Genomic DNA, 27,300 nt, shown 5'->3' with positions numbered 1-27,300 from the left:
AACAAAAAGCGGGACCACCGGATGAAAAAAAAGGGCTGCTTTTGTGAAAAGCTGGAACAAAGGACCCAGCAGATTCTGGGTGGGAACCTCCCCGCCTAAGCCGATTTCCAGGCAGAGGGACGGGAGGGCAGAAGGTCTCGTTGGGGCACTCTGAGATGTCCCCTGGTTGGCTGGCTGGGCCCTCTCCCCTGGGATTCGGCCCCCCCCCTCCCAGGGGAAGGTGGGGGGACCCCCAGGTGAGCAGGCTGCTTCCGGGCTGCCCTCAGGATTACTTAAGCTCGGGGCCTGTAAGTGTTGCTCAGCTCGTGTTTGTGAGTTGCCTCCGCCCAGACCCTGAGGCTCAGGCCACCGCCTGACTCAGCCCGGCCACGCCACAGGTGACGGGGGCCCAGGGCTCAGGCTCTGACGGGCAGTGTGTCATCCCGGCTGCCCCGGCTTCGCAGGGGAGTCACCGCCCCGCCTGCCCCGGGGACTCGGAAGCTCTCCGCAGGCCTGGCTCTGTGATAACAGCTACAAGGATACTTCACGAGGGGCCCTGTCAGCGCAGTCCTGACCCCTGGGTGAGAGGGGGTGCTGGTTGGCCTTTGTCATTTCGTGTCACTGCGGCGAGGAGGGAAGGGGGCTGCAGGAGCCAGCCAGGCTTTTGACAGTCGGATTTTCCTTTCTGTGAGCCGTGTGGGCGGTGCGAGTCTGGAGCTGGTGAGCGGCCAGGCCAGCGACCCGGGGTCAGCCCTGCCTTGGGAGGGGAGGCTGGGAGGCCCGTCCGGGTTCCAGGCACCGTCATATCTCTGGGGCCAGGCCCTGGCCTGTTGGGGACAGCTTTCCGAATCCTGGCTCGCTGGAGTTGAAAAGGGTTTAGAGAGCCCCCTGCTGGGTTTTCTTCAGCTGCTGCCGGCCAGCCTTCCCCCTCGCCCAGTTAAGCTACAGCCTCTGGGTTTGTGGCTCCTGCCTGGAGAGTTCTCAGAGTTCCGCGGGTGATCCTAATGTGCAGACTGGGGCTGGGAATCTGCCCTAACAGTGGGCACACTGAGGCCCAGAGAAGCATGGGGCCAGCACCCGAGCCCACGGCAAGCAGCAGACCCCTTTGGAAGCTCCCATGGCCTTTGCCAAACCGTGCCCGCGGGCAGACCTTTGGCCTCCTAACTTGCCTGTCTCTCGGGGAAGGTCAGGGGCTGCAGATCTGCGAGAGCCTTGTGGTTTCAGAGCAGAAGACACTGCCTGCCTCTGGGTTCAGCGTCTCTGGCCTCTGGCTGGAAGAGACCGCCAACTGCGCACAGCGCCACTCTGTGGCAGACCTGGGTCCTGCACCTCCAAGCCGGACACCTACCCAGCCCACTCAGTCTCTAATGGCCTTTGACCCTTTGGCAGGTGGCGTCCCCGCTCCCCTCTCTGAAGGAGGAAGGGCCTCTGGGCTCACAGCCCCCTTCCTGAAGGGTGGGTGCCCGCGGCTCCTGCTTTCCCAGAAGAACGCAGGTGAGCAGGACCTGGCCGCTACCTCTCTGCTCTTGCCCCGGGAACTCGTAGGGGCTTGTGGAGTCAGCCAGCAAGGCAGGTTTTTCCTGGCCCCATCCGAAGGCTTGGAATTCCCAGCCTGGGTTACTCGAAGTCCACGCCAGGCTGGGGTTGGGTGGCAGCGCGTTAATTACCCCTGTTAGGGCGACACAGCAACCTCCAAAGCACCTCCAAAGCCGCCCGGCCCCCCTCCCGTTCCGTCCCACCCCCTCCCCCCCTCAGCCGGCAGAGCTGTTTTTCTAAGCTACAGGGATCCATGTTTCGGGTGACATTTCAGCTTGGCCACTCGCTTTCCTCTCTCGCCGAGTGTGGTTTCCCCACGCTGGCCTTGCTCCCCGGCCGAGGCCACAGGCGGGAGGTGACGTTTGGGAGTGTTCCTGTCAATGAGAATTTATTGAGCGCCTGCTAAGAACCTGGCCCGTGCCCGCTGCTGGGAGGTATGCACACAGCTAACACCGCCGGTGCCTCCAGAGCGGCCCTGTGCACGCCTGCCAGAACACGCGGGGGGCGGCGGGGGGGGGGGGCTTTTAATCTCGCCTCGGCAGCGTCTTCTCCCCACCAGCCTAGCCTTCTCGCTTGCGCCTCTGCTCCAGCAGGAACGGAACCATTGGGCGTTCGTGCTCTGTGCCCTGTACCTGTCTTTGCTGGGGCTGCTCTTCCGCCTGGAATTCTCCAGTCAGCCGCAAATCCCAGGGGTCCCTGAGACCACCTTCCCCTGCCCCTCCCTTCCCCATGCCGTGAGCTGGTTCAGAGCGGAAGCTGCCGCAGGCCTGGGGAAGTGAGAGCAGCCTCTGGAGAGGGTGGGACGGAGGCCAGGCCTGGAGAGAAGCCCATCTGGGCTGCGGATGGGGGAGGGGGACCAGAGCTCACAGGCATCTGTGGAAGAGAGGGGATCTGGCTGAACTGGAGGCTTTGTGGGGTCCTGGTTGGATCTGGGGGGTCTCTGCGAGGTGACTTTTAACTGAGGAAGGAGGTGTGCGGGTGGCAGGAAGCCCCCAGACCAAGTGCTCATTCTTGGCTGTACTTTAGGCTCACCTGGGGAACTTCAGACTCCCAGGCCGGACCTGTGACCAGTTAAGACCCAGATCTCTAGGGGTGGGGGCCGGACATCTGTATTTTATAAACCCCCAGCTGAGCTAGAAGGGCCTTCTGCCGGGGGCAGGGGGCAGAGTGGGCAAGGAATTCCTCTCCTTGGGGGAAGGTGGGCTCATGCTTCTTAAGGAGAACTGGGGTCCCACGTGGGAAGCCAGAGTGTGCCCTGTTCGCTCCAGAAATACATGGGACTGGGTAGCCCTCTGCCGGCCGGGGAGGCGGTGAGAAACAGTGCCCACGACCCCATCGCTGGGTCACTGGATGGCTCTGGGCTTTGTGTTAACCTGGGGTCCACTTCTGAAGGTAGTACTCCTTACCTGCCCCCGGTGAGCTGCAAGCCCTTCTCCTAAAGGGGCCTTCAGGTGCAGAGTTGTATTTGGATGGGTGGCTTTTGTGCCTGTCTGAAGCTCTGGCCAAGCCTTCCAATTCTGGAACCGGTTCCTCCAGCTGGAGGACTCGACATGTGTGAGGAGTTGCACGTTTCCGTGGCTTTGGGGTGGCCAGACCTGGGTGGGGGGCATCCCACGGGCAAATGAGGACATCAGCCCTCCCACCACCATCAGTAGCCCCAGCTGTTTCCCATCTGTAGGATGGAGCTGCACAGGCTTTTTCAGAGGTTAGGGTTTAGATGATGTGTAACGTATGCCGCAGTCTGCCCTCAATGGGTCATTGCACGGGAGGGGCTGAAAGCCTCGGGGGCCTGGGGTTAGCCCCCAAGTGTCTGTCGATATGGTGGTCAGTTCCTGGCCAGGGCGTTAACGTCCACCTCTGGCTCGACCAGTATGACCTCGCATGCTTTCCTTCCGGGCCTCGGTTTTCTCGTCCGTAAAGTGGGAGGAGCAGCGGCACCCGTGTCCGTGGGCTGTCGGGGGTTAAATGCTTTCTTATAAAGCCCGAGAGCTCTTGTGTAAGGGTATGTCAGAGGTGCACAGATCATTCCCAATTCAGTGGCTCTAGGATCTCTGGGATTCTAACTTGTGAAACCCAGAAGGCTCTGTTCCCCTAGACCCGGGCCTTGGCAATGTTTGGTGTGGGGAGGGGTGGTGACCACTTCTCCGACCGAGACCCAGAGGCTCAAGGTGCCAAATCACCCTGCGGACCCTCCCCTGTTGGGGCTGCGGCAGCCAGACGTGTTCTTCTGGGGCCTCACCCACCCCCAGGGTCTTGATCACGTGCTCGCACACTCACCCCTTGCTCAGCAACTTGTTGCCCCCACCCGCGCACCTTGGTGGCAGTGGGTGGGATTGCACCCCGGGTGGGGAGGAGGGAGGTGAAATGGCGGCCCCTCCCCAGCCCGGCCCTTCCTGCGCTCTGATGGCGCATCTGTGACCACAGGCAGCAATAAAAGGAATCGATCGGCAGGCTTTTTTTTTTTTGGTCAGGTTACGCCGTCTTGAAGGAAATCCACGCGTCAAGCTGAGGAGGGCCAGGCCTGTCAGCAGGGGCGGGCAGAGGCCTCCTTTGTGCTCACCTCGGTCTCCTCTCCCCCTGAGCTGAGCCAGAGCCCGTTTGGGGGGGCGAGAGGGCTGGCTGCCGTCGTGTGACACGTGAGGTGGGGCTGTGTCCTCACTCTGCTGCTTGTCTTCCCCTGAGGGTCTGGCTTGTGGGGTAGGGATTACCCCCCTTTGACTGTTAGTTGGGAGAAACGGGGGGCCCCATGGGAGCTCGTCTGTCTACCCTCTGCCTCCGCGGGGGCTCTTGCCTACGTGCCATCAGACCGCTGGTAATAGGTGTGAAATGGAAAACCAGGGGACGTGAGCGGATTCGTCCTACTGAATTCCTGGTGTCCGTTTGTCTTTGAATGCTTTTTTGTAACTTTTTTACATAGGGTATGTGGTCTTTCTCTGGTCGCTTAAACACGTGGGGATGTGCTAGACTAGATATCAAAGTTGAAGACAGGTGAAGCTAAAATTCTTCATCAGATGACAGTGTTGGAGGGACTTCTGCATCCCAGAGGTGGCAAGGTTGTGTGGTCGGCCCCTGCCGCCTCATGAGTGGGGGAAGGGTAGTTGCCCCCATTTACGGGATGAGAACACTGAGGCTCAGGATCAGCCCCCGTGGCTCTGCCCTGTGGGCTCTCAGGGCCCTGTTTCAGTGGACTCTTGGAAAGGATTTCTGGTCGCCCCTGCGTGGGCTCCCAAGGGGAGTGGAAGTGTGTTCTCAGATTGTAGGTTTTAAATCAGATTGATGGGACTTCCCTGGTGGCGCAGTGGCTAAGAATCCGCCTGCCAGTGCAGGGGACACGGGTTCGAGCCCTGGTCTGGGAAGATCCCACATGCTGCGGAGCAACTAAGCCTGTGTACCACAACTAGTGAGCCTGCGCTCTAGAGCCCTCGAGCCACAACTGCTGAGCCCGTGAGCCACAAGTACTGAAGCCCATGAATGTAGAGCCTGTGCTCCGCAACAGGAGAAGCCGCCGCAATGAGAAGCCCATGCACCGCAGTGAAGAGTAGCCCCAGCTCACCACAGCTGGAGAAAGTCCGCGTGCAGCAAGGAAGACCCAACGCAGCCCCACATACACACACAAAAAAAGAAGAAGAAATAAAAATGAATTAAAAAAATATTTTAAAAAATAAATCAGATTGGTGGCCAGGCTTTTCTCTTTTCTGAACACATCGACTTAGCTTTTTTAAGGTGCAGTTTTCACCTAAATACGTGTCTTATAACTAAGAAGGACTTCCTTAGTAGGGATGCCAGTCCCAGGAGCCTGTCACCTGGGCCCGGGGAGTGCATTTTAACCAGACAGCTGGTTTCCAAGTTGAAACCAGCAGGACTGCATCGCCTTTCTCCTTGGGAGGAACTGTGTGTGGTGTGGTGTCTGTGCCGGGCTTCCCCAGCCAGGGCGCTCAGTGGGCCTCAGGGTTTCATGCTGCAGTTTCCAGCCGTGTCCGTGCTCCATGCAGCGAGCGCCCCATGGGTGTGTTCACACCTCAGGACTGATCTGTTGGCTACATTTCCAGAGGGGAGAGGGCTGGGCGTGAAGGCTTGACACATCTTTAAAGATGTTGCCAGATTCCTCCAGAGAGAGTTGCAGGGACTCGCTTTTCTGCCCGCCTGTACAACCCAGACCTTTAGTTACTCAATTCTGGGGTCCCCTCTGTGCCCCTCAGCCCTTGGCCTCCAAGGTCATCCATTCTGCCCACAAGGGGAGGAAAACCCTTTGGTCAGCCTCGGCTTTTGTTGCCCCCACGGCAGGTCTCAGGCATAGACCCCACTGCTCCTTGCCATGTGACCCAAGAGTCCTGGGGGGTGAAGCCTGGTACCCGTGAGAGCTAGTTCTGGCCTCAGCATCCTGCCTGGGGTGCAGGAACCTTACAAGTTCCCAGTTGGGGCTGTGGAGGGGGTTTTGTTTGTTTCTTTGGAGAAAGGGAAGGGTTATTTACGCTTAGGCAGTTGGCTGCTCAGCAGTTGGTGGGCGATGGCTGTGGCCAGAGGAAGGTGGCTGGCTTGACCTGGCGTGTGGCAGGGGTGGGACTAGGGAGCTCATGGCTGGTGGCTCGTGACTGCTTTTGCGGAATTTTACCTGGTCGTCCTCTTCTGAAGCCCACTTTGGCTGCAGGGTAGTTGGTTTTTTCCAGTGGGGCATTTTCTGATGTCTGGGCATGGTACCTAGGGCTTTGAAGATGGCAGATGAGCCCAGGTGAGGAAACACCATTAGAACTTGGACCACGGAAACACCGTAAGAACTTAGTATTTTACCTTTGACACCCTGGACTCCCTTGGCCTGGTAGAATATATTGGGGGAGGGTGTTAGTATCGGTGTTTGATATGTAAAGAATTCTTCGCTATAGGTGTCTATAATCTGGGTTCGTGGGTGCCAGCCACGTCTACACACACATATCCCCTGTGGGGTTTACAGATGGGCTTCTGCGAACATGGTCAAACTACGTGCAGAATTCAGTGGAAATGTTTTTCTGGGCAGGGGGTCTGGTGTGTCACTTTGAACCATTGTGAGAATGAAACTTTTGCAAAAGCAAAAAAACCCCACAAAAACATCTTTTAACTCGAGGCAAGTCCTGGCTTTGATTCACATGGGACCCACCTGCGGTTGACAGGTGCCGGGATCACCCCGGAAGCTGGGGGTGGAGTTGACCTCTTGCTGCTGAATCTGCTCGAAGGTGTTGCTAACATCTGTGCTGAGCATCCCGGTCGCGCGCACGTTTATTAATCTCCTGTGGACCCTGTTCATCACCCAAACCCACATAGTTCCTAAACAGTAGGGAGTGGCGGGAACTCTGGCGAGTTGCCAACCTAGGGACAGACGAAGGGATGGTCGCCACGCTCGGGATTATGGTTGGTGGCTCCTACTTTTTCAAGGGAAATGGGAAATCTTCATTTTGACTTGAAACCAGTTTTAAGATATCATCCATTGAGTGACATTTCTTTTTTTAATTTTTATTTTTAATATTAAAATATTTTATTTTTTATTTATTAATATTACTATTTAATATTTTATTATCTTGGCTGCACCGGGTCTTAGTTGCAGCACACGGGATCTTTGTTGCGGCATGCGGACTCTTAGTTGCGGCCTGCATGTTCCCCCACTAGGGATCGAACCCGGGCCCCCTGCATTGGGAGTGCGGAGTGTTACCCACTGGACCACCCGGGTAGTCCCCGTTGATTCACATTTAAACATGTCTTGACTTCAGGCCAAATAAACAGGTTGATGGATGAAAGGCAGCCCTCTTAGCCTCTGCCACCTGCTGTCTAGTCCCCCCCACCCCAACCCCGAGGTACGGATGGAGAAACTGAGGCTCAGACTACATGAGGACCCGACAGGACCCCACCAGCAGGTGCGGGGGAGCCAGGCCCGGATCCCCATCTTCTGGCTGGTTTCCAACCGAGGATGCAATTCCTTGACTTAACTCCTGGTGGTCCTGCCATGTGAGACTCTGAAGTTGCCCGTCTGCCTGAGCAGGGGGCCAGGCATCCCCCTTCTCCACGTTGAATCTGGTAGGCTGTGCACTGTGAAGGTGGGACTGACATACCTGTTCTGCAGGCTGAGGACCTACTAAGTGCCCTTTGGGCCTGGGGGTGCGGGTGGAGATGCCCGCCCTGCACAGACAGCTTTGTCAACACCCACTCAGTATTGAAGGGACAGGGCTTCCCTGGTGGCGCAGTGGTTAAGAATCCGCCTGCCAGTGCAGGGGACACGGGTTCGATCCCTGGTCCAGGAAGATCCCACATGTCACGGAGCAACTAAGCCCGTGCGCCACAGCTACTGAAGCCCGCGCGCCTAGAGCCCGTGCTCCGCAACAAGAGAAGCCACCGCAATGAGAAGCCCGCACACCGCAACGAAGAGTAGCCCCTGCTTGCCGCAACTAGAGAAAAGCCCACGTGCAGCAACAAAGACCCAACGCAGACCCCCGAAATTAAAAATAATAATTTGTTTGAAGGGACAAATGCTCTTCTGTTCTCTGATCCTCTCTCCTCACCTGAGGGGCAGGGCAGGAGCTGCCTAAACACCTGGCTTCCTGGGCCCTGGGCTGGGCGGGCCCCGTTCAGCAGCGGCTCAGTCCTCCTCAGAGTTTGGTCTCCCAGTCAGGTTTCCTCCCTTTGGGAGAAGGACCTGGCCTTGACCCCTGCCCTCCCGGCCTGTTTTCCCACCTGCCGGCCCTGGCCTGCCGCTCCATGGAAACTTGGAGGTGTTTGGCCGCCGCCTCCTGGCTAGGTTGGGTTCCTGTCCTCTGGGACCTCTGACCCCCACCTGCGTCCTGCACCCCGTGCCTCCGGGCTCCACTCAAAGGGCTCCTTTGTAAGGAGGCGGCCTGGTTAGCTCAGGGGCCTTGGGCACACAAAGGAGTCGCTCCTGGGGTTGTTGCCTGGGTGCCCTCCAGCCCAGAGCTGCTGGAATGTGGGATTCAGGGGGTGCAGTGGCCCCAAGGTGAGGTCTGTTCTTACTCCCTGGCTGTGTGCCACCTCTGATCCTCCCTGCTACCACCTGTGAAATGACGCAGCATGTAGGTGGGCGCTTACAGCGGCCTGCAGGATGGGACGTGACCCCTAGGAGGTGGGGGGGTCCTTTCCAGTGTCTTCTCGTTTACAGGGAAATTGCTGGCATAGCCGCAAGGAAAACTGGATTCCCACCCCAGCATCTCAGCACGCAACCCCAGACAAGGGTATGACTCTTCCAGCCTCAGTTTACCCATCTGTAGAGTGGGGGTCGGGACGGGCCATGTAGGAGGCTCCTCGGGTGACCTGTTTGCCGGGGGTCTGTTCCTGGAGTTACTGTGAAGGGTGATTGGGATGCTCTGGCCGAAGCCAGGCCTTCTTGTTACTGCTGACGCCGTTGTTAAGGACCACCTCCAGGGGTCTTGGGTGCCACCCTTGACCCGGTCTCTCAGCCTTTTTTGTGTTAATTGTGCGCCTCCCCGGGGCTGCCAGCTTTCTGCCTGCCCCGCACCCCAGGCCGCCTGCCACCCCCTGGCTGCCGCCGCCCTTCATCTGCCCCGTCCCAGGCTGCTCCAGACGCAGCGGCCGTCAAACGTTGTCATCTGCTGCCTGACTTCCGTCCTTTGCATCCACCGGAATCTCCGGGACTCCCGAGCGTCTGAGGCCTTGAACCTCAACCCCTAGGCTGTCCTTGGAGGCCTCTGTCAGCGGGCTGCTCCGGGCGCCAACCCTGTGCCCGTCGCTGTCCGCGGGCAGCAGAGAACCACTCGCTCTCCTCTCCACCCAGGAGCCGCTGCCCCGTGAACCAGCTTGAGTGGCCCCAGCCCCACCCACACCTCCCGGTGTTACCTGGCACCCATGCCCTGAGGGACTCCCATGTGTGGGCGTCTGTCCTGAATGCTTTTCACCCCCGGACCTGGATTCAGCCTCCGGAGAGCCGCCCCCCAAGTGGTGTCGCTAACGTGGCAGTGCGCAGGCAAGGGGGGACCCCCAAATGTTACCCAGCTCCCACCCTGCACCAACCCCCACCATTGGCTGCAGCTGTGGGGCGTTGCTGAACCCGTCTGCCGTGGCTGCCTGGGGACTCCAGAAGTTAGCTTTGCAAACAGCTCACGCCGTGGTGCTGGCTCTGGGAGGAGTGGGCTCCCGTTCCCATTGACTGGGGTCCTGCCAGATACTTTCTGCAGCTCGTAAGCGCCTGCCTTCCCCGTTCTGTAGTCACTTCATAAACACTGCTGACCAACAGGGCTGCACGGGGCGGGGGATGGCAGCCTTGTCGTAAAATGAGCTGCCTCGTTAACTCATTTTACTCCCCGGCCAGGGTCGTCTCTGGACACACAGGCTGGCCTCCCCCCGATCCCCCTCCTCAGTCCTTCCTTCTGGTTCTGGGTCAGGATCCAGGCCATCTGCTACGGCCGTCCCCAAACCAAAACGAAATGGCTTTGGCTCGGTCCGCCGGTTACTGGGGCCTTAGCCTTGGGGAGTACGTCCAATTCTGGGACCCCGGGCAAGAAAAGGCCTCAGTCCCCTTAGAAACCTACAACCTGAGAGGGTGGCCGTCACTGGAAGAGAACATTAAGGCCTGAAGCAGGCCACCCGTGTGCATCCGGGAGCCAGAGGCCTTCCTGACTCTCCCAGGCGCCGCCCCTGCCCCCATCCCCAAGAAAAATTGCTTCGTGCGAGCGAGCTCGGGACACGCCAAAGGCACATATAATAATGAATTTATTATGAAGCCGCTCGGGCTCCCGGGATCACGTGGTGCCCCCCGCCGCCGCCTGCTGGGGTCTCTGCTCAGGTGACCCCAGCCTTGTTAGCGCTGCAGAAGTATCGCCCCTTTTGGGGGGCAGGGCAGTGGCATGGAGGCCCCGAGCTGGGGGACACTTGTATTTGTTCACAAACATTTCTCTCTGCGGTAATGAAAAATTACCGAGGGGGGTGATTAGAGAATCCAAGTCCAGATTGCGCACGCGGGCCTGAAACTGAGGCCCTGCTGGGCCCGGCCTCGTGGGGTGTAATTACCCGGGGTGGGGGGTGGCTGTCAGGGGGAAGTGGGGCGGGTTGGTGCTTGAACCGGGAGCCAGCAGAAAATTCATCTCGGCTATTAGCTTGTAATTACAGAGCATGGAGGGAGCAGGCCTGAGGTCTGGAGCCACGGAACAGCGGCGTGAAGACAGCGGTAATTATGGGATCGGTGGGAGGCCGGAGGGAGGCTGAGGCGCGCTGGTTAATAACGCCCTCTGCCCTCACGCAGGGCGGGGAGCCGCGCCGCGACCATGTTTAATGGAGTGTTAGGGGCCTGCCTCCCCCCCCCCTTAAGTCCAGCTGTTTGGAACGTTCAGAGTCGATCGGGGTCTGTTCGGAAGCACCGGGACAAGGTGGTTCTGGAACACGTCTGCCAAGCCGTCAGCCCAGCTCGCCCCTCTGCACTTGGATTTGTCGTCTTTGCTTTTTTCTTTTTTTTTGGTTTAAGCTTTGTACTGCTTCTGGCCATGTTAGAAACCTGGGCAGGGAAGAGGAAAGGGTATTGGTTAAGGACACCACACTTTGGTAGAAGGAGCGGGAAGGGTGATGGCAGTCCTGGGCCGGGCAGTCCTTGCTTCTGAAGACCGACACCACCCGGGGGAGGAGGGGGCCGGCAGATGCGGTGCGCGCTGTCGGCCTGGTGGCCTTTCCTCTCCTGCTCTCAGCTTCGGGCACAGGGCAGGGGCTCTCGGCTCTGGGTGTCTGGCCGTGGCGGCTCTTTTCTCCTGGGGGGTCGAGGGGGCAGGAGGTGGACAGTAGCATGTGATGCAAATGAGGTGGCCAGGAGGCCACCTGAGCTCCCCGTGTGTCAGGGGCTGGTACAGCCGGAGAGGGAGCTCTGGCCCTGCCCCCAGGGCCGCCCCAGCCCCCGGCCCTCATCCATCATTGGCCTTCGTGCTGTGGTGCCTATTCCCAGCTGTTAGGATAATGAATTTACATGAGCTGATAATGTAGACAAGAACTCAGTCGATGGCCAGGAGCGCAGAAGTTAATAAATACCTCTCTGATGACGGCGTGGAGGAAGATAGGCACCACCCCTGCTCTGCGGGGCTTCTTGAGGGTGCAGGGCTGCCCGAGGCTCCCTCTCCTCTCCTCTCCACGCACCGCTGGGGCTTCCACGGTCGTGGTGGCACCTGTGGCGGGGTGTGGGACCCACCTGCCTGTGCAGGGCTGGGGGCAGAGCAGCCCTGAAGTGACCGTGAGCCTGTGACTCGGGGTGCGAGGCACACGGCGGGGGGGTGTGCTCCCGGAGGCCGTGTCGATCCCCAGCAGGTCCAAGGTGACCCTTTACGGGGTCTCTGGGTCCCCCGAATTTGGCCTTTGTCCTTCCCCGTCCTAGGTGCAAGGGGGCCGTCACCCCAGCTGCCGGTGGCCCCTCGGGCCCCTGCCTCCCCTCCCCTCCCCTCCCTTCCCGATGCACACATGCTGAGGAGGGATGCTAATTTTAGACTCGCCTAACGAAGCTGCTCATTTGGAATTCTATTTTAAGTGACCTGACATCAGCAGAGCAGCTTTCCTGGCCCGAAGCTGCTCCAGAGACCACAACTGACACCACGACAGGGACGCTAGCTTTGGGGGAGCCCCAGGAGCCTGGGGGCGCTGTACATGGGGCCTGTGCAGCACGTGCCGGGCTCTAAGGAGGGGGGAGAGCAGGCTCAGAGGGGGATGGGGCGTCACTGGATGCCAGTAGGAGTGTGACAGTGACATTCAGGTGGCGGCTGGTCCAGGAGGGGGCAGAGGGTGGGTCTGCCCCCCAGAACCCTGGTCACCAGGGAAAGGCGGGGGTTGTCGGTGAGGGTTTGGGTTCCAGGAGGGGCACCCCAGTTCCCTCAGCTCCCGCATCTGCCCCGCAGGAGGCCCCGGTCTGGGGAAGACCCCATCCCCCTGTTGGTTATTCCAAACTCATGCAGGCAAGTCTGTTTGTGGGCCCCCCACTTTTAAAAACCTGGTTCACTACAGAAAAACTAGAACAGAGAGAAGTAAAAAGGCTAAAAACGAGAAAATTGTTCCTCCTGCTGTCACCTGAAGACCCCCACCCGTGGCCTTAAGGGGCCCGTGACACTTTGGGGTCTGCCCCGGGATTTGCCCCATGGCTGCTCCCCACTTATTCGAGCACCCGTGCACCATCCTGCCCAGCGCTGGTAGCTGGTGATCACAGCATGTCCACCTGGGTCACCAGCTGGCCAGCCTGCCACAGGGCCACTGGGCAGAGAGCTCCACATCTGCTCCCTGGGCCACGGGGACCGGTCACTGGGAGGTGCAGGACTGCTTCGCCTGCCTCACTTTGCCGGCCCCCCTCCCCTCTGTCTGGAGGCAGCATGCGGTGTGGGCTGTGGGGTGGAGCAGAGCCAGGCCCTCCTGCTGCGGCCCCAGGATGGGTCTGGATCTGGGCCCTGACCAGCTTTATGTACGTGGGACACAGGTGCTGTGTTCAGGTAATCCCAGCCCTGCTGTTGACCGGCTGTCGGCCCTTGGGCCCAAGCCTGGAGTCTCCCTTCTGTAAAATGGGCACAGTGACACCTTTCCCTTAGAGGTGAAAGGATTTAAAGGTGGTGGCTAGTCCTCTAAGGAATGTGGGAAAGGGGAGGGAGGCGGTTAATGGCCTTGGATGGCATCAGAGGGGCCCGATTTGGAGACTCGGGGGGTAAAGAAGGTACAGAGCATCTGCAGGTGGTTGAAGTTCCACAGAGGAAGGGAAATAGAGATTGAGGGTGGTGATCAGTAGAGGACGTGGAGGTGGCACTCACTGTAGCAGTTACCTAACGCTGCGTAACAAGCTGTCCCAAACCTAAAGGTGTCAGGATGCGGAAGCAGCTCGGCCGGGCAGCTCTGGCCCAGAGTCTGGTGTGAAGGAACGGTTGTGGGGGCTGTCATCTCATTAGAAGTATCCCCTGGGGCTGGAGGAGCTGCTGCCGAGATGGTTCATGCTTCAGTTGGCTGTTGGCTGGAGGCCTCAGTTCCCTGAATGTGGGATTCCCTACAGGTACCTTAGGGCATCCTCACAACCTGGCAGGTGACCCCTGCCCGCCCCCCGCCCCCCATGGCTCCAGTGATCCAGGAGAGCGCAGGGAGGTGGCCAGGGGCCTTTCATGACCTCACTTTGGCGGTCGCCACGCTTCTGTCGTGTTGTGTTCAGTGGAAGTGAGTTGAGAGGTCTGGCCCACATCGAGAGAAGAGGATTCGTCCCTGCCTCTTGAAGGATGAGTGCCAGACTTGGACACGTTTCTAAACCACCGTGGTCAAGCGTACCTGAGCTGCGAGTGTGCTGCACCTCTTGGTCTGGCCTCACAGTTGGGCCTTGGACTGGTCAGGTGGTGTCATGAGTGGTGAGAACGTCGCATCTGGGCCCAGGAAATGGGGTTCGAGTCCTAGGATGTGCTGCTGAGCTGTGTGGCCTTGGGTCGTCTCTGTGACCTTGGGTCATCTCTGTGACCGTGACCGATCTTCGAACAGCTCCTGGCCTCGGTGTCCCCACCGGTGCTCGGCTGGCCTCTCAGGATTGTCTGAGACCCTGAGGGCAGGCCCAGGGTGGGAGTGAGTGTGGGGTTGGGGGGGTGTCCACTGCTGCTGCGGCCTGTCCCAGGCCCATCACGAGGCTGTCTTGAGAGGTGACCCGACCGTCTGTGTGACCTGATGTCCCGGGGAGGATCTTCGTTTCCCTGGGGTACGGAGCCCCGGGGTCCCCTGTCACATACCTTGTCTCCGGGCAGCACCTCGTGGCGATGCCTTCCTCTAGGTGTTGGTCAGGACCTCCAGGACCTGTGCGAGCCATGCCCAGATGGGGTCCCCACAGGGTGGTGCTCCCTTGTATACCACCACCCGCCCCCCAAGAAAAGGAACCCATCGGTCGGTCCACTGAGTGTGGGTGCTGAGGGTGCTTCGGTTCCGAGCAGGACCCAGAAGACGTCTGGACCGCCCAGAGCAGGTCCTGCGTGGGGTCACGTCCTCGGTGTCCCCGCAGGCAGCAGGACAAGAGCTCCAGTCCCCCTCTGTCCCGGGGTGTCCTGTGTGTTCGCGTTGACCAGCCAGTGCCACTCACGGATGTGGAGAGCTGGGCTGTGTGACTCCCGGCCCGGACACGGAAGGGATGGGGGTGGGGGTAAGAGGCACAGATTCGGCACGTTGGGTCCCATTTTGCCCAGCCTGACCCATATGAGCCTAGCCAAGCCCCTCGCCCACCCAAGACCTGGGTTTCTGCCCCCGTCCGCTGACCAGCTGCGTGATAACAACAGCGACTCCTGGGATGTGCCAGTCGTGCTCTGGAGCTTCTCATGTAATTTACCTCCTTGAACCCTCACGGAATTAACTTCATGAGGCAGACTTTGTCTGTATCCCCCATTTATAGATGAGGAGACTGAGGAGGCCCAGAGAGGCCAAGTAACTTGCCCAACATTACACAGCTGCAGGTGGCAGAGCCGGGATTCAGGCCCCAGTGTGTGGCAGCCTGGTCCATGCTGAGCCTGACCTCCAGGCCCCGTGGCCGGCAGCACCTCCTGCCCTCCCTGTTCACATCTTCCGTGGAGGAGGAGAGGGGCCCGAGGGGGGCCTGGGCCGAGCTTCTGGGACATGGCGTCCATCGGGCTCCACGGCCCTCCAGTGGCTGGCTGGGTGCCGGCTTGGCTGAGAAAGGACTCTTGTTAGGAACCTGTGTTTTCTAGTGACCAGCCTGCTGGGGCAGGGACCCTGCGCCCCGCTGGGTTCTCGGGTTTCTCTGGTGGGCTTGCGGTGCCTGTGGGCATGTGGTTCCCACCGTCTCCCCTGTTCTTCCAGAAAGAGGAGGCCACGTGGGGTCAGCCTCGGGTTGGTGCCGCCCCGGCCGCTCAGTGGGCCTGCTGCCGTGGGGCCCTGTCGCCCGGCGTGGCGCCGCCCACGTGACCCGCCGGCAGCTGGGAGGCCAGCCTGGGCACAGGGGCGCTTGTGCAGGTCCTTTATTTCCGAGGTGCGAGCCCTTTCCCGAGAGAACAGTGTTCCCTCGAACTTGCGCCTGCCTCGATACTGCCTTTTATGCGCCCCTCACCCCATCCCTGCTGTGGCCGTTTATGCGGCCGAGCCCCCAAGATCTCTTTTGCCGCCTGCCCGGCGAGAGGGCGATGGTGGCCGCGGCCCGGCTCTCCGGGACCCTGGGTTCAGGGCGTGTGTCGGCGCCCGCGGCCTCTCCTGGCTAGTTCTGGGGGCAGGGCAGGTCTCAGGGGCCCACCCCTGCCTGGCCACCGGTGGGGGTCCCCAGTGTTCACCTGGCTACCCGCAGGGACAGGCATGGAAGCAGGTTGCAGTTAGACTCGAGTTGGACCGTATGCAGAGTGCTGCAGAGGTGGCCTGGGCTCTGGGGGTTGCGGAGAGCCCCTTGGGGTGGGGACCGTGGCCTGGGGACAGCACATGTTCCTGCCCTGTCATCTTCTGGGACACTCTGTGCTTGTGCTCTCTCACCCCTCCCATGACTCCTCAGGTCCCCTCCCCAGGTGACCCCGGGTGTTCCCTGGAGCTGTCCCTCCTAGGTCTCCGTCTGGGGCTTCGCAAGTTCGTTTACCTCTCCCTGCACCCAGCCCGTTGCCCGTGCCACCTGTGAGGCCGTGCGCCTTGATCTACGCCTCTCGAATGTGCCCACGGTGAGGGAGCGGGGATGTGGCAGGTGCCCCTGAGAGGGCAGGAGAAGTTAACCGAAGACTTACTTACGGCACTGTTCACGCCCGCCCGCGAGGGAGCCCGGCCGATATCCGTGGGGCGCGTGGGGCCGGGTGAAGGTTGAGCCACCTCAGCACTTGAAAGGCCGGGGGCTCATGGGAAGGCAACTGATCTCACTCCTGGCGGGTGGCGGCTCCTTGGCCCGCGTGGCACCTGAACCTGGATCCCCGTGGGAAGAGGGCTTCCCCTGGGCAGCGGTTTAGACCTGCGGTCGCGGGTCTTCTAGCGTCTAGGCGGGGTTTGCGCCGGGCGAGACCGCAGCAGGGTCTGCAGGTGGCTGTGTTTTTCTCCTCTGAGGCACCTTCTCAGTGCAGACCCGCTGGGTGCCTGTGGCTTTGGGATTCAAGGGGGGATGGTAGCGGCCCAGGACGGCTCCGGCCAACCCGCCTGGGACGATCCCGGGTCTGTGCCGCCTGCCCGTACGAGCCTGTTTGCATTTGTGGAAGGAGAAGGACGTGCTCCCTCAGTCTACAGAGCGATGTGCTGAAGGCCCGGCAGAAGTGTGTTCGTCTTCGTGATCCTCAGTGGCTCAGCCCTTTCCCTTTCCTCTGGCGTTCTTCTCTTTCTTGCGAGGACACTGGCCCCGCGCCTGTCGGGATGCTCTCAGATCTTCCGGAGAGGCTGTCGGCTCGGGCCGGGGTGAGCCGTTGGGCATCTGGACTCACCGGGGTCCTGGGCACAGCGGCTCTTTGCTTACGGAGCCGAGAGGGTGGGGCTGCCCGCGGACGCCGGGGCCGCCGGCGCAGCTCCCGCTCCCCGCGTGCTGCCCGCTGGCACCGGCCCCCCAGGCCGCGCAGACCCCGCTCTGGTGCCGGGCCCTCCTGCTCTCTGGGTGACTTCTGGTTCTTCTTTTCCTGTTTCAGGCATGAGCCATGAGCCCAAGTCCCCTTCACTAGGGATGCTTTCCACCGCGACCAGGACCACCGCCACCGTCAACCCCCTCACCCCCTCGCCGCTCAATGGCGCCCTGGTGCCCAGTGGCAGCCCCGCCACCAGCAGCGCGCTGTCGGCCCAGGCCGCGCCGTCCTCCAGCTTTGCTGCCGCGCTGCGCAAGCTCGCCAAACAGGCGGAGGAGCCCAGAGGTAAGAGGCGCGCCCGCCGGGCGGCTCCACGAAGCGGGGGAGAGAGCGGCCCCTTCCTTCCTGCGCAGGCCTCGCGGCTCCTGCGCTCGGGGGGCAGCAGCCGGTCCCACGAGCCGCCGCCCCGCACGTGCACGGGGCTCCGGGGGCGGGGCCGCTCCCGCCCACGTGCTTGCGCGCCCGCGTCTACACGTGCTGGCTTTTCTCGTGCTGCCTCGTTCTGGCGGGGACCGCGCTGCCTGACCCCCGCCCGTCCGGTGAGCCCAGCGGCCCCAGCAGCTCTGCTTGCTCCTGCTTCCCGCGCTCTCTGCTGCTCTGTCCTTCTTTGGCTGTAGGACCACCGAGGGGGCGTCCAGCAGCTGTGGCTTCAGAGGGTGGATGTGCTGCACCCCGATACGTCCCTCAGGAGCCCCCAGCCTGCCCCGGGGGCCTCTTCCCAGGTGGCATGTTTCCCGGGAGACCGGGAGCACCAGGCCTTGATACCCCCTCCAGACGTGGCAGGGAGCACGGTCTCTGGAAACCCTCTTTATCCCGAGTGCCCCAAAGTGGGGGCACAGCTTAATCCGTCCAAGGCAGGGGTCTTGGGGTGGCATGGACAGGTGTCCCCCAGAGGTCCGGAGCCCCAGCTCCTGGTGGGAAGTGACGTGCTCTGTGACTTTGGGCAAGCGCTGACCCTCTCTGAGCTTCAGCCTTCCTGTTTGGTACGACGAGGCTCACTACAGCTCTGGCTTCGGGCACTTCTAGGGCTGTTAGTCCAAGGGCTGCTGGCTGGATGAGTGGGGCTGGCGGGCAGTTTGCAACCAGAGCTGCTGGGAGGCCTGGGCCGTTGTGGGTTCTGGTGCAGGCCTCTCAGGCACCCTCTGGACTCACTGCTTGGAGGCAGGGGGTCGGCCTCCCGGGCAGAGGAAGCAGAGACCCTGGGTGCCTCTGCCGGCCATTTGCCTTGCCCCAAATGTCCAGGGCCTCTGGGGCACCCAAAGAACACGTGTGCGGGAACTCTGTCTGTCTTTGTGGACTCTGGGGTCTCTAGCTCAGCAGAGCGGACATTTGCCCTGACTGGGGTGGCTGGGGGTCTGCTGATTTCTGAATCTGACTTGTCTCCACACCCTTGCTGATCACGTGGTTGTTGGACGGAGGAGGAATGTGAGGGGGGTAGACAGGAGTTGACGGGCAGCGTGGATGTGGCCCAGGAGCGAAGGCCTTCGGGGCCCGGTTTCTGCCTTGCTAGGGATCGCCCTCACTGCTGGTGTCCACCTGCCCTGGGCTGTTCTGTCCACCCAGACAGACCTTCCCAGTCCCTGCACGCATGCCCCTCCTTGCCCACCATGGGACTCCTTGGCCACGCGGCCGGAGAGCAGAGATACGGTGAGCTTCGTGCCGGCGAGGCCCCCAGAACAGACGTCCTGGGCTGGCTGCGAGCACCCCGGGAGCAGCGTGCACAGTGGCACCCTGAGCTGGGGCCGAGACTTGGGGGGTCTCTTCAGAGTCAACGCAAAGCCCCCAGAGCAGAACTTGGTCCCTGCTTTGGTGTCTTCCTTCCCGGCATTCCAGGAGGAGAAACAGGGCTGGCGCAGCTTTCAAAGACAACTGTCAGCACGTGGGAGACACTGGGGCCATCTGGCTGAGTCACCCCTGAGTGTCAGGGCTTCAGCCAACAGCTGTGTCCGCTCCCGGGCAGCTGGGCTCATCCTGGGGCGACCCCCCCCCCCCCCCCCGTCTGTAGAGGATGTGGCAGTGAAAGGGCGCGTTTCCCTCCTTGCCGAGTGGGCGGTGGAGAGGTCTGCGGGCGTGGCTCACGCGAGAGCCTGCCTTGGTGGCCTCCGTCTCCTCTCTGCTGCCCCAGGCTGGCGCCAGCGTCCGGCTCGAATAATGGGCCGGTGGACAGCCCGCGTGCCGGAGACGGCCGGGCCTTGCTGGCCGGGAGCAGCGTGTGCCGTCGTGGAGCGGACCCTGCTCCCCGGGGGCTGCGATCTGGGTGTTCTACGTGACGCCCGGGAGCTTTGTGACGGAGGATCAGGAGATAGAGGAGAGGGCGAGCCACGCTGGCCTGAGCTTGTGCTGTCCACCGCTGGCTGACCCGAGGCTGTTCCCATCGTTCTGACGAGAAAGCCGAGGTTTGGGTGGGGGGGTGCTCAGTATTTGGACCCTGGGCTGCTCTGATGCTCGAGTTACTCTGTGTGTGTTCTGGGGACTTGTGACCTCATTTCTGGCTCTGGGGGCCCCAGGCAAAGTCTGGAGTTTAAAGCAGCAGTGATGAGATTCATTGGCAGTGCACCATCTGGTGCACCCCAGTGGGGCTTTGGTTTGAAGAACTGAGCTCAGTTACTCTCCGGAGCATCCTCTGGGCCACATCCCATGCCTGGTCCCCATTTTTCTCACGGAGCTGCCCCAGCTTTGATGGGCTGTCTCCCGTCTGTAGAATTGGCTGGCAGCCCAGAGTCGTCGGCCCATTGTACAGGTGGGGAAGCTGAGGCTCAGAGAGGTCAGGTCATGAGCGTGAGGTCACACAGCTGGTGAGGACACGCCCTGTGCCCCTCAACTGCTGCTCCTTCAGCCTTTCCAAGTGGATGTGGAGAGCCGGACTTGGGACGGCAAGACTGAGTGCATGGTCCTGGCTGGGGGGGGCACCCCCTTCCCACCCCCCAGCACCCACCACAGTGGTACAGGGAGCCCTGGGAGGGGGGGCTCTGTGCTCCCCACAGAGCAGGGGACAGAGTGGAGATGTGGGCTGTCAGCTTCTAGAAGCCTGGGGGCTGTAGGGGCACAGGGGGGAGAGCCAGCAGCCCCCCAGCTCCTCTGCCTGCCTCTCCACCAGGGACCAGAGAGCCCAAGGGGGACGTTTGCTGGGCTTGGTGATGGCGGGGGGGGGGGGGGTTGATTTTTTTGCTTGTTAATAACTTTTTAAGGTATAATTCACGTCCCGGAAAATTCATCTTTTAAAGGGCACAATTTAGTGGGGTTTTGTGCGTTCAGAGTTCTGTGACCATCACTCTTAATTCTAGTATGTTTTGTCACCCCTAAAAGAAACCCTGTCCCCATGCCGTCCCCCAGCCCTGGCAGCCAGGATCCGCTGTCTGGACATCTGTCACCTGTGGGTGCACGCAGCCCCGCGGCTGGCTTCCGCTCTCAGACCGGTGTTTGCAGGGCTGTCCACGCACGGCACACTTCTCGTGGGTGGTTGGCACCGCACACCTGTCACCAGGTGTGTGAGGAGGTGGACCCAGCAAGGGCTCTCCCGTCCTGCATCGCGGCGGTGACCGTTTATTGAGCACCTGCTGAGAACAGGGCAGTCTCCCGCTGCGTTCCCAGCACAGCCCTGGCCTCTGTTCTCTGTCAGTCTTGCTGGTGGGCAAAGCCGAGAGCTTTGGGCTCGCTGGTGTCCCGAGCCATAGGCAGCAGAGGGGACTCTGGAAACTCCACGGCCTCCTGCTCCACCCTGGCATCCGTGTCCACCTTCCCAGAGAAGGGAGCCACCGCCTCTGCCGCAGCTGTCCCTCCCTGAGGGCGAGGCCCCCGTCTCTTCGGGGTAACCCAGGACCCCATGGCTGACCCCAGAGGGCCCTGTCCCCAAGGGCAGAGGTCCCAGGTGGAGCAGGTACGGCGTCCCCTCCTGCGCAGGGAGGTGGTGGGAGAGGCGGGCCCGACGGCAGAGCCAAGACAGCCGAGGCCACAGCCCTCCCCCCCACCCCCACCCCGCAGGCCCCTCCTGCTGCCCGGCCCGTGCTGGTCAGCCGCGGGGCGCCTGGGTGCTGGCCGCAACCCTGGGCACCTCCGGCTGCCTCGTGACCCTCTCCTCCGGCCCCGCCGCCCCCCATGCTGCGGAAGCGTCTTACCCTGAGCCGTGGCCCAGCTCTCCTCTCTGCTTCCCCGGCTGATGTCTTTCCTCACGTCGTGTCTCCAGGCTGCAGTTTAAAAATCCAGTTCAGAGCAAGTAATCCACGTGCCCATTATTTGCTCTGCCCCCAGAGAGAGGATGCAAGGAGGAGACATTGGCCCCTGCTGGGTTTTCATCTTTACTGAGGCTTCTTTGCAGCCCCAAGGTCCTGCTCCGTGCCCGTCGGCCAGCGGGGGGCCGGGTGTCTTTCCCTGGGGGACTCGAAGGGACTGCCTGTCCGGGGAGGGGGAGGGGCCATATCTGCCTGGCGCTGTAACCCACTCTGACGCGGGCGCCCAGCAGGGTGGACACGGACGCCGGCAGATTCTGGTTCACGCCCTTGCTGTGTGGCCTGGGCACGGAGCTCTACCTCTCTGAGCTGCCTTGTGTCCTCAGGGTGAGGGTAGCGTCTAGGGACTTCCCTGGTGGTCCAGTGGTTAGGGCTCGGTGCTTCCAATGCAGGGGACGTGGGTCCGATCCCTGGTCTGGAAACTAAGATCCCGCGTGCCTCACGGCACAGCCAAAAATAAAAAAGTTAAAAAACAACAGAGGCTGGGGATAACGTCTCTGCTCCGTAGGTTTTGCCGACGTAGGAAGAACACGCTCCAGGTGCGGCGCCGTGTGCAGTAGATGAGACCCGGCCATCCCCACCTTCCCCCACCCCTGCGGTGCAGCCAGGGCTGAGGGGCCGGGAAAGGAAGGCGAGTGCTTCCATGGCTGAGGGCGGGGCTGAGTTGCTGCGCACGTGCCTCGAGGCCCAGATTGACCCCGTTTGGGGAGAGAGCCCGTCCTGTCCGGGCCAGAGGAGTTGCCACGGCTGCTCCCAAACGTCCTGACAGCGTGGGTGCGCGCAGGCCCAGGGCAGCCGCTCCCTGTCACCTCGACCCTCGTCTTGGCTTTTGGAGAAAGGGAGTCCCAGGCTGTGACCAGGCCCACACAGCACGTTCTGGAAGGAGCCTCGGGCTGCACGTTTGGGCCTGACCCCCACGTTGGTCCCGGTTGTACCCGTGGGACCCTCCGGCAGTGATAGGCCGGAGCCCCCTTGAATGAGGCGTCCCGCAGCAGTGCCCTTGGCGTCTATCTTCGGACCCCTTGCTGGCGGGGCGGGGCGGAAGGAGCAGGGTGGGCTCCAAAGCCACACGGCCTGTGCACATCCCACGTGTCCGTCCCTCCCAGCAGGGTGTGGGGGGCACCGAGCGGCCTCAGGGAGCCGGTCTCCCGAGGGCACGAGCACCGTTTTCGCCGCCTGCAAGAGAAGTGACTGACGGACCCCGGCTTTGTTTGGACCCGACGCAAGCAGGCTGGCAAGGGCGGCGCGGCCCAGGACCCTGAGCCCAGGTGGGAGGGAGCGCGCTTTTCTCCAGGCGTGTTTGCTGGCTGCCAGCCTCACCTCATCTTGTCGGCGGCTTTGCAGGCGGGTCTGGTTTCCCTGGAGCCCCTGGAGGAGGCAGGAGCATCCCTCCCTCTGTCGGGGTTGGAGGTGGGACTCTGCCCACCCGTGGTGCCTCACTCAGCCGGCCTGAGTCATGAGGGAGGGGCGGCGCCCCTGTTCTGCCACCTGAAGTCTGCCTCTTTCAAAGAACGCAGCAAAACAAGTGAGCGGACACGCGTGTGTGTCAGTCGTGTGGCCACAGGGCTCGGCGGGCCACAGGGTTTCCCGGCGTGTCTGCAGCCCCATCTGTCTCGTGGCGCAGGTGTGAGCGTACAGGGGCGTCCTCGGTGCCTCGCCCTCCTTCTCTGTGCTCTGGGCCAGGGATTCAGAGGAGAGCGGGGCCCAGGGAGGGGGGCTTGTGCCTGCCCTGATGGGGGATGCCCGTCCCTGAGACGTTGGGACAAGAGGCCTCCCCGGGCCGTGTCGCTGCAACAGCGACTTTCCCTGTCCCCTCCCTGAAGCCCCCTCCGCCTTCTCGCCCCCAGTTCCTCTCCTGTCCCTTGATGCGCCCCCTCTCGGCCCCTCATGCCCCTCAGCACAGCGGAAGCCCACCGTCCTCCCAGCCCCCGTCCTGCTCATCACCACATCATCGGGCCCTGGAAGTGTGTCTTGTAAGAAGGACCACGCCTTGCCTTTGCTGGCTGGGGTTTAGTGACCGTCCTGTGATGCTACGTTGGGGCAGGTGTGCCCCGCCCGCTGGTGGCGTGAGGTGGGGTGAGGGCTCCTGGGAGAGGGCATTGGGTGCACGGGCCTCCGACTGTTCCCGCGCCATGGAGGAGCTGGCAGGCAGGCCGGGAGGGCCTCTTCCAGGAAGGGAAGCGGGCAGAGGGCAGCCCTGCGGCTCTTTCTCAGGGGGGTTCTCCCTGAACCCACAGGTGGGTGGGGCCATTGCATGTGCCGTGTGCCCGGCTGTCCCCGCTGCGCCCGGCCTGCGGGGAGTCCAGAGGGTCCCCCACCTCATTCCCCGCCTCCATGTGATGATGGTGGGGATCCGCACGTGCTCGTGGCTGGCGGGTCCCTGCCCGCACCGAGTGAAAGTCTGAGCGGGGAGACCCCTGCTGCTTGGCGCTGGCTCCAGAATCTGTCGCAGCCATCTCCAGCCGGCACCCGGGCTGGCCCTGTGGTGCTGCGGCTCTGGCCACGGGAGGGGGCGTCTCGGGAAGGCGTCCCAGGGGTCCTCCTTTAGGGAGCACATCAGGTGACCGCTATCCCTCATCGGCTCTCCGCCCCTCCCCGGGTGAGGCGGCCTGACTCAGTGCAGGCTTGTGCCCGGGCAGAGGGAGGGCTGTGCGGCGGCACTGAGACCACACTCTGCAGTGCGCCGGGCAGAGGTGGTCCCGGCGCAGGAGCCGTTGTTCAGAGCGCCCAGGGGGTGCTTCAGGTCGTTCGGGTGGCGTCTAGGGAGCTGACATGCTGCACTTGTGTTTCCAGGCTTATCTCCGTCTCCCCTCACAGCGACTTCGGTGTCTCAGCTGTTAATTACATGGGCTCAGGGGGCCTCGGGCGCTAATCCGCGAGGTCAGATGACAGAGGTGACGCGGAGCGCTGTGCGCGGTCACCCCCTCCGCACCCGCGCGGGGCTCGCTGTCGCCTGCCGTGTACCGCCGGTTCATTACAGCTCGCGCCGCCCTGAGAACGGGGTCGGGGGCGATCGCGCTAATTGGCGGTTGCGCGGTCAGGCATCGATCTGGCTGCCGAGCGAGGCATCCGGCCCGCCCCTGAGGGACGAGGCTGCTAATTGCCTGTGGCCTCCGGGCGGGCAGGGGCACCTGGCCCCCAGGCTCCGTCTCTCGCCCTCCCCTCCTCCTTCCTCACTCACTGCCCAGCGCTTAGAAACGATGCTGATCCGTGGAGACCTGCTAATGGCGTGGGGCGGGGGCTCGGAGGCCGGAGGGGGGTGATGTGAGAGGTGGGAGGGGACGGGCAGCTGCGGGGTCGGGAGCCAGGTGGCCCTGAGTCTCTGTGCTCAGGTGGCGTGGCCACTGGGCCCTCCTGGCTGTGAGGCCCCAGGGGCTGGCACAGGCTGGGGCTCTGAAGTGTCTGCTCCAGCTGCCCCCCGTCTGCCCGGCCCCTCGAGGAGCAGAGCCCACCTGGCCTTGACCCCACCGTTTTCTCCAGGCAGTGCAGCCTCTCCCTTGACTGGTGGGGTTCTCGGTGTGTTTGTTTTCTTTCTTTTCGCTCCCTCTACCCCCAGGCGTAGTTTACACAGGGCGGCCCGGTGTGCAGGCCGGGTGCACGGTAGGTCCTCCTGCTTGGCGGCCGAGAGCTCTGGTGGCTTTCCACCCCCTCCCTGCTGTGTCCTTCCAGCTGCTGGTGGACGTGGCGGGAGTTTCTCGTAGGGGCCGCCCGCCTGCGTGTTTGGTGGACGGCAGCCTGCTTTGCTGGGGCCCCAGGAGCGGGGTTGCCGTGCCAGGGCGTGGGCAGTGGTGGGGAGACAGATGCTTCCAGTTTCTCCAAGTTGCACAAACCTGGTGAGCGCTCAGGGTACAGGGGTTTCCTGGCCGGGTCAGCCCACCGCCTGCCTCCTGCTTCTCCCTGGAAGCTGGCTTCTCGGGTGGGCCCCGCCAACCTGGCAGACACAGCTCGTTTCAAAACTTTGGCGGCTGTCCCACTGGGAAAGGAAGGCCGCCGACGTTGTCGCCTGTCGGCTGTCCCTAGGCGGGCAGTAATGACAGCTGACCGAGGCTGGAACTTGCCCCACGGCTGGGATCCTGACCCGGTGCTGGGTCTCGGTGGTTGGCCCGGCCGACTTGGGGTTGCAGAATTGTGTGGGCCGTGGTTGGCAGATCTGTTTGGGGAATTGGGGGGTCACACGTCAGGGGCAGCAGCCTTCAGGTGACTCGTCACTGCCCACTGGCCGGGCACTGACCGGTTGCCGAGCGGCTCGGCCGGGGGCGGGTCTGGCTGGCCCGGGTGTCTCCCCGTGGGGCTGCCCCATACAGTTGTCCAAGCTGTGCACAAGCGTAGGGAAGCACGGTGAGGCGGCCTGGACCGGGAGCACGCTGCTCAGGGCGAAGCTCTGTCCCAGCATCCGTGGGGCCTCGGCATCCGACCAGTCTGCCTCCTGGTCACTGCTGAGCCCGCACCTCGATGGTCGGGGCCTCTGGGGCAGAGGGAGGGGTGACTGTCTCCCAGCACCCTGAGCTGTAGGCTGCCGTGCCTCCCCTTCAAGCAAAGGTTTGATTAGGTAGCAGGAGCTTGCCCACCTGAGATGGTTTGGAGAAAAGATGAGGGTCTTGGCCCCTGGGACCCAGGCAGGTTCTGAACAAAATCCAGGGAGGATGTGCTGCTTGCGGAGGCGGGGGTCTGTGCTGGCCCCAGCTTCCTCCCCCGCCCCGAGGCCCCAGGTGCCCCAAGTGGGGCTCCCGCAGACAGACGCTGCCCAGTTGAGCCCGTCAGAGGGGAGCTGTGCAAGATGGCGTGTGTCCAGGCTGCTGCTTGGGACTGTCGGCTGCAGCCTCCTCGGCCAGGTCCCCCTCCTCTGGCCGCCCGAGCTCACGCAACCCCCGCCACCACGGGCGAGCGCGGTGCCTGGGACGAGCTGAAGTCCTGCTGCCCGGTAAAATCTGGGGTTCCCCTGTCTGGCCTGCCCCAGATTCAGGGCCCTGGGTGCTCTCCGTGGCTCTCAGGTGCGGTGGGGTTTGTGTCGGGGGCCTGTGGGCCATGGGGCCTCGGCGGGGGGGGGCATGTGAGGGGTCTCCTCTGTCCCCAGACTGCAGCCCAGAGCAGTGCGGGGTGTGGATGTGCACACGGCCGAACCTCGTTGGGCCTGGGTGTGACTCTCGGGGACCCCAGGACCAGGCCCTGCCGGCAGCTCCAGCCCTCAGGGCCCACTCTGCTGCCCGCCTGCCGGGATAGATATCCCACCGGGCGGTGACGTTGGGGCGAGCCTGGGCGCTGGGGGTGGGGGAGGGGGGACGCACCTCCACCCCTCGCTCACAGGCGGCCCCGCCCCTCGCGGGAGGAGCAGCTGCCGGCCAACCTGGCTGCAAATGGGTGACTTCCTCCCAGCCCCCCAGGCCCCACCCTCTCCTCCCACCCCACGCACCACCATGACCCTGCGCCCCTGCCAGGAGCTAAACCAATCCCATCCTCCTGCCACCCTCCACACCACCCACCTCGGGGGGGCAGCACATGGGGGTGATGCTGAGGGTGGGGCTTCTTTTGGAGGTGATGGAAATCAGACAATGGTGATGTTTCCACAACGCTGTGAATGTGCCCAAAACCACCAACCTGTATGCTTTCAGCGCCGGATCATAACTCAGCTCTTAAAACCTGAAATGAACGCGTTCGGTATTTTGAAAATACAAGCCTTCGTCAGCCACGCCCTCGCCTGTTCCCCACTCTGCCAGGCCCGTCCAGCAGCTAGGGCGCCCACCCTCAAGCACACAGGGGGCTCGCAGGGAGAACTTCGGGCCTTTCTGTGCACCTCGGGGCGTCTCGTGCCCACCCCCTCGCGCAGAGCCTCACGTGCAGCTCCTGCCTCTTGTGGGGCAGGTTCAGCAGGCCCCTCACCCTGCGCCCCAGCGGCCCACATCAGCCCCGGTGATCCGGGGTGTCGCGCACGGCCCCCAGCTGCCGTGGGTGTAACTCGTCGAGCCACACTTGCTCCGCCCCCGGCTCTTTCCCCCACTCGGGGGAGAGGCTTGCGGTGAGCAGCATGGGGCACGGGAGGCCCTGTCCGTGGGTGGGTGTGGGGAGGTACCGCCCAGATC

At 62.4% G+C, this 27,300-nt stretch overlaps 1 protein-coding gene across 8 annotated transcripts in view; it reads left to right on the top strand.

Annotated features, from left to right (window-relative positions):
• Positions 1-27,300, top strand: part of GSE1 (Gse1 coiled-coil protein) — a 412,450-nt gene that overhangs the window by 362,599 nt on the left and 22,551 nt on the right. For 6 of the 8 annotated variants that reach the window (XM_029211788.1, XM_029211825.1, XM_029211798.1 and 3 more), the window contains one exon: positions 17,064-17,282. The exons of the other annotated variants lie outside the window; for them this stretch is intronic. In XM_029211788.1, coding sequence (XP_029067621.1) covers positions 17,064-17,282 — 219 coding nt within the window. The remainder of the gene's footprint in view (positions 1-17,063; positions 17,283-27,300) is intronic. 8 annotated transcript variants of the gene reach the window in all.

The sequence above is a fragment of the Monodon monoceros genome, unplaced genomic scaffold (assembly GCF_005190385.1).
Source record: "Monodon monoceros isolate NGI ecotype Baffin Bay Population unplaced genomic scaffold, NGI_Narwhal_1 Super_Scaffold_10, whole genome shotgun sequence".
Taxonomy (NCBI): domain Eukaryota; kingdom Metazoa; phylum Chordata; class Mammalia; order Artiodactyla; family Monodontidae; genus Monodon; species Monodon monoceros.
This window is presented reverse-complemented; position numbering and strand designations above follow the sequence as displayed.